The sequence below is a fragment of the Genypterus blacodes genome, unplaced genomic scaffold (assembly GCF_046128005.1).
Source record: "Genypterus blacodes isolate CSIRO-AG114 ecotype Tasmania unplaced genomic scaffold, CSIRO-AGI_Gbla_v1 ptg000064l_1, whole genome shotgun sequence".
Classification (NCBI taxonomy): domain Eukaryota; kingdom Metazoa; phylum Chordata; class Actinopteri; order Ophidiiformes; family Ophidiidae; genus Genypterus; species Genypterus blacodes.
The window spans coordinates 1,948,857-1,955,000 of record NW_027466876.1 but is presented as its reverse complement, the minus strand read 5'-3'; the positions used below and the strand labels follow the sequence as shown (position 1 = coordinate 1,955,000).

General features: G+C 48.7%; 1 protein-coding gene across 1 annotated transcript in view; it reads left to right on the top strand.

Moving 5' to 3' along the window:
• Positions 1-5,770, top strand: part of fut8b (fucosyltransferase 8b (alpha (1,6) fucosyltransferase)) — a 70,709-nt gene extending 64,939 nt beyond the window's left edge. The window contains exons 8-10 of the mRNA XM_076155137.1: positions 3,743-3,919; positions 4,016-4,166; positions 4,923-5,770. Of these exons, the coding sequence (XP_076011252.1) occupies positions 3,743-3,919; positions 4,016-4,166; positions 4,923-5,261 (667 nt within the window). The 3' untranslated portion in view covers positions 5,262-5,770. The remainder of the gene's footprint in view (positions 1-3,742; positions 3,920-4,015; positions 4,167-4,922) is intronic.
• The last annotated feature ends 374 nt before the right edge of the window (positions 5,771-6,144 follow it).

Here is a 6,144-nt window from a genome sequence, read left to right as displayed (position 1 = left end):
GATCATTCCGTCTCCACGTGCCTTATTCTTATTATCTCACACTCCGCTCTCCCTCACATTCCCACAGCTCGCACGTTCGCTCACTCTCATGTTCGCCACACATCTCTCCAACCCTTGTTTTTGGCGCTTCCCGTTCCAAGCCCTTCCTCACACCATCACAGGCAAACCGCAGGCTTTCTCCAACTCCAGCGCAACGAAATACTGGGTAGAACAAAGTTTCCAACCCGGTTTTGTTTCTGGCGCCTGTGTGCTTCTCTCAACACTGCAGGGCAAGGTGGTGTGCGTGCGCGCTTGTGTGTGTGCGCTTGTGTATGTGTGGACCTGGAGGTAAGGAGGGGGTGATCAACAGATGTGGAACTGGAGTGGAATAAGAAAGGGGAGTGAGGTTGAATGAGGTTTGTGATGTTCTTGCAGGGGAAAGTGAGAGGGCGGCAGCGGTGGGAGGTGAGAGTATAAAGTGGGATAAAAAGCAGCTTGTCCTATATGCACCCGTCGGGGCACCCCCACCCGCTCTGTAAGCACCTCCCTCCTCCCCCCTCCCTCACCCTTAAGAAAGGCAGCCACCAACGCCGCCGCGTCCTATCGCCGTTTCACGCAGGAGAAGAAGAAAGCAAAGTCCGGCACTCCTACAGCCGATAACACCGCAGCACCATCACCATGGCGATGGGGTTACAAAGAGGCAAATTCACTGCTTTTGTATCGTCTTTTATCAAGCTGGTGTCATGCCCGCTCTCTATCCAGCCACATCTGTGTGATCAGAGAGACGAGCAGCCGTTACATACAGAGAATGATCAAACTCTTCACCTATTCGTGTGTGGATGAAGAGGAGCAATTCAATGACCTGTTTGTCATATATGGAAGGGAAAGTATGTACGTTTTCCTACTCAAAAAGGTCAAACTTCAAACACGCAGAAGGTGAAAGAATGATAACATGCAATTAACCGTTTTCCACATATTTCAGTGTTTTTGTAATCAGTTGAGTTCAGTGCACAGAGATAAGCACCGGACTGGATAAGGACCTGAATGACCTTTTTTGTACGAATGCACTATTAACAAGCTCATAAAGGATTAATTATTGATTTGATTTCAAGCTAAGGAAGCATATATACAAAGTGCATGTGGCCCTGGTGTTTTGTAGCGATCAATAACTCGGTAATCAATTAAAATGCATCAATAATCAAGACTGCTAATATCAAAACAAGCTCGCTACGCTTATTGATATATCTGACATGCGGTGAGATCAAACAGCTGAAGGCCATGATATATGACCACTGTAACACACACACACACAAACACACACACACACACACACACACACACACACACACACACACACACACACACACACACACACACACACACACGCACGCAGGTATTGTGACAGATACCCATCCAATAGCCCGATCGTTCGTTTGTAGATTGCGCAATGAACCGTCTGTCACGCGGTTGCTGCGCGGAGAGCAACAGCTGATCGGGCAGAAGTTTGCGGTCTGACATTGGACTCACTCAGCGGCTGGAAAATCTGTGATGAAATTCCGTCTGCTTGGTCGAACAGCTGCCGTTTAGTTACGTTACCATTTTTTAATGTCGTTTTATTTACAAAATGTTACCGCAACCCTTTTATAGTAAAGTTTATAGTTCAGCTGTAAAGTATCCCATTACAACTCTTTAATGAACACATTTCATGCCAAAAATGTTTTTTAAATTGCGACCAACGTGCTTTTTTTTATTCACGGTGAGATGAACCGTGTTTGCTTCTGTCGTCTGGCGAGCCAAGTTGCTCACCGCCGCTGCATTCTTCACAGGCAGCCGGGGTTACTCAAACAAACGCATCATTTATTTGATCTATATGGTTTTTGTCATAAGTTTCCAGAATCAGCACTAGTTATGTCTGGCGTGGGCGTGGGTGATGCATTTAATGCATGCTTTTATGCCCACCATGAGACTCTCTCTGCCTCGCTGCCGCTGTCTGAATCGGGAGAATTGAATTGAATTATTGTGATGGTAGTGTGGGAGAGTGCTGTGGGCCGCGGGGAGCGAAGCGATGCCTCACTGTGGCCTCTGTCTCTGTGCTGAGAGAGGGAGAGAGAGGGAAAGGAATGAGGGAGGGAGAGGGAGAGAGAAAGGGCAAAACAAAGAGAGTTCACAGGAACAAAAACAGCAGACATGAAAGAGGCAAGGGAGTCGGAGATGGAGAGACCCCGGCTGAGGCTGCGAAAGCCTGGAGTCAAGACCCCTGTCCGATCAGAGAGACGGGGCGGATGAAAAACACCAACATCCCCTACCGTGCCACTAACACTCCACTCTCAGGCCTGTGTTTCCCTCATAAATAAAGGCTCTGTTTTTCCTCTCAGACGTACATTCCAATACTCTCTAATTGATCCTTGGCCAGTAGTGGTAATTACATAAATGGCGCCTGTTTATTCTCTTTCAATCTCTTCTTCTCATTCTCTCTCCGCGCTCTCTCTCTCTCTCTCTTTTTCTCCGATCCTGTAAGACGACAGAGGCGGCCCCGGGGGAGGGGAGGGGAGGGAGGGGCGAAGTGAAGCAGTTTTGAATCCCTGGGCCAAGTGGGGAAAAAGTGAAATAGGAAGGTGAATGAATAATATCCCTCATTGCACACAGAAGGAATCACTACAAAGAGACCTTAAAAAGCCTCTTAACCCCGGCCGCTCCACTGGAGCTGCTCAGCGCCGGTTAAAGGCTTTAACTGGTTTTCCTGGGCGTCTCCTAGATGGAACATGATGGAACACCCGGTGGCACTGTTCTGTAGCTCCACCTCCTCCAGCACTTTTTTTTGCAGACGAACATCCTCCTCCTGTGACATCAGAAGTCGTTGCTTTAAGGTGACGAAGCCTCTAATCTGCTTCTTGTTCTTCTTTGTTTTTATATTTAATGAAAGCTTGTTGATATTTGTCGCCTGTGTTCAGGTTTGTTGTGGGAAGTGATGAGCAGTCCCAGTATTTGGCAATAACCGGCGCAATAAACGGTAATCGGATTAAATCATTACGATAGCATTACTGAGGAAGCCGCCTGAGGTAGGTGGGCCTTCATCCAGGAACGCGCTTGTGAACCAGCAGAGATCAACACTTTAAAGGAGGAACGTACACGCAAGTCACACCTGGCACTGGCGATTACTCCACAATCAAAGTCGTGTCGGATGTCTTTCTGCGTTTAAGTGTCCACTGAGTGTAAACGCCAAGCTTCAAATTTGCCTTTTCTTTTGACATTTCATTTGTCACTCGACGCCGCAGTGGCGTGTCATGACGGGGGAAACGTTCCCTCTCCTCGCCTTCCTCTGTCGCAACCTCCTCTCCGCCCGCTGATAAGTAAAGCCTCTGACAGCACTTTCTCTTTGTCTTCACTTACCAAGTAAAAGGATGACAAGGACGCTCACACGCCGGAGAAGAAATACATTTGTGTGTGGTTAATTCTCTTAGTGCCCAATTTTCTCTCCTTAAATCTCTTTCTCTGTCACTGTTTTGCCTCTCTTTCTTTTGCGCTATCACTTTCTATGTTTGTGTGTTTGTTCCCAGCGACCGAAAGAATGCGAAATAATGCAATTAAAGTTAAGACACTGTAGGAAAATTGAACCATTGAAAGGATTTATTTTCTTGCCCTGGAAAATGAAAGAAGAAATTGAGCGAAAATAAAAAAGACAGCTTCTCATTCGCTATCGGGGGGGAAATGGGGATTGCCCTTTCCAATCCTGATATTTAGCGTTCTGTTTTTGTGTCGGCAGAGTCCACGTGAGGAGGACGGATAAAGTGGGGACGGAGGCGGCCTTCCACCCCATAGAGGAGTACATGCTGCACGTGGAGGAGCAGTTCCAGAACCTGGCTCGCCGCATGCACGTCGACAAGAAACGGGTCTACCTGGCCACCGACGACCCCTCGCTGCTGCAGGAAGCCAAGACCAAGTCAGTCAAAGCCCCCGAGCGCGCAAAATAGTGATCCCCCTTGCGTGACGAGTTGTCTGCTATGCCGCTCACCGCCCTATGTTTCACCCCTTCCAGGTACCCGGAGTACGAGTTCATCAGCGACAACTCCATCTCGTGGTCGGCGGGCCTTCACAACCGCTACACGGAGAACTCGCTGAGAGGAGTCATCCTGGATATCCACTTCCTGTCCCAGACCGACTTCCTGGTGTGCACCTTTTCCTCGCAGGTAAGTCGACAGGCGCAATTCAATCCGAACGTTGAGAGAGCGACTAAGGAACACGCTTATAAATGAATGAGAGTGTGAGAATGAGATTTATTTTGAAGTCTCTTTCATATGTCGAGCCGCATTCTAATCAGCGCAGTTGCAGACAAACTGGCTTTGATGGCGGTGCTCGCTCCTAATTTGTCCCACATTTCAAAGCAGGGAAATGTTTTAACTCAGTCTAACTCCGGCTTTGACGTTAAAAGTGTCGTCTTTCATCCGGCGTTTTCATCAGCTCAACTGCCAAAGTGGAGTTTTATGGTGAGTTATATCGCTTAGTGGATGGGCTCCTGCCAACCCTAAAAATAATGTGCTGACCGCCGTAAATTCCTGGACACACTCTTTTTATTGCACTTAAAGGAACTGACCGGAATGAGTCATGTGTATTCCCCTTCTGCCCATGGATCAGTTTGTCAATAGGCGCCGTCTCACCGCACGTTATGAAAAAAATAAGGAAGTAACCCAGAAGCAGGAAGTGGGTTTGTTTCTCAGCACCGCTTTGCATTATGCTGAATGTTGAAGTCCACCAACCAGGATGTCAAAGGTCACACTGATGCTTCTTACTCCGTTTTTGTACGAATATGGACGTACAGTTTGAGTTTTAAGGGGTTAATGTAGAGTTCCAACTTTCAAGAACTTGTTGAGGAACCAAAACGGTGCCTCCAATGTTTCGTTATACAGCATTAATGTACACAAACTTAACTGTGGTTCTGGTTCCAGGTCTGCCGTGTGGCCTATGAAATCATGCAGACGCTCCATCCGGACGCCTCCTCCTTCTTCTACTCCCTGGACGACATCTACTACTTCGGAGGCCAAAACGCCCACAACCAGATCGCCATCTACCCGCACCAGCCGCGCAGCAGCGAGGACATTCCCCTGGAGCCCGGCGACGTGATCGGCGTGGCGGGCAACCACTGGGACGGCTACTCCAAAGGCATCAACCGCAAGCTGGGCCGGACGGGCCTCTACCCGTCGTACAAGGTGAAGGAGAAGATCGAGACGGTGAAGTACCCGACGTACCCCGAGGCGGACAAACTGCTCAACTCTCAAAAAAAGTAAAGAAGACGACAAAGTCCAAATGAAGAAAAGGAAGGACGAGTAGGAGTGAGGTGAGCGACGCGGACTCCGATCCAGGGAAGGAGGCTGCTTTTTGTACAGAGGAGCGAGGCGTGACCGGTGCGCCGCGCTGCCACGAAAAAGAGACAAAAGGCCCACGCACAGGGGCGACGGGAACCCAGAATGCACTCTGTGTGTCTGTGCGCGCGTGTGTGTATGAATGTATGTATGCGAGTGAGCGAGCGAAACAAACAAAGTGCGTGTGTGTGTGTGTTGACGCACTTGTGTAAATGCCTGTGCATATGTCAGATCATGGAAGACTTGCACCCTACCACTCCTCCCTCCCGGCCTGACGCTCTGGCGTGGGGCGATGTAGAGATGTAGACACGAACATTGATTTTAAATAAAACGCAAGAAAAGAATTAAATCGACACAGCTGACCGAGCTCGCCCCCCCCCCGTGGACGGACAGAGACAAACAAGCGGGTGAGGGGGGGCGGGGGGGTGTTCGGGGACGGGGGGCTTCGGGGGGCTTCAATGACTGAAAAAAAAATGACAAACTGGAAAAAAGTGTTTTGATTTTTAATTTAATTCTTTTCAGTGAGTTCTAATTTTGCATCTCCCCCTCCCCGCTGTTTTCTGTTTACTGAATGTACTGTATCCTCCTCTCGCCTTCCTCCTCCCCCTCCTCTTCCTCCTCCATCCATTCACCACTGTGCTTCCTCCATCTCGTCTCCACATGTGCAATTAATTTTATAATACCACATTGTGCTTTTATCAAAGTGTTTTTTTTAACGGTCTTATTTTGGCGTGTATGGAGCTTGTGCATTGTATACTGTACAGTGTGCGTGTGTGTATGGGCGAGAGTGTGTGTGTGTGTGTGCGCG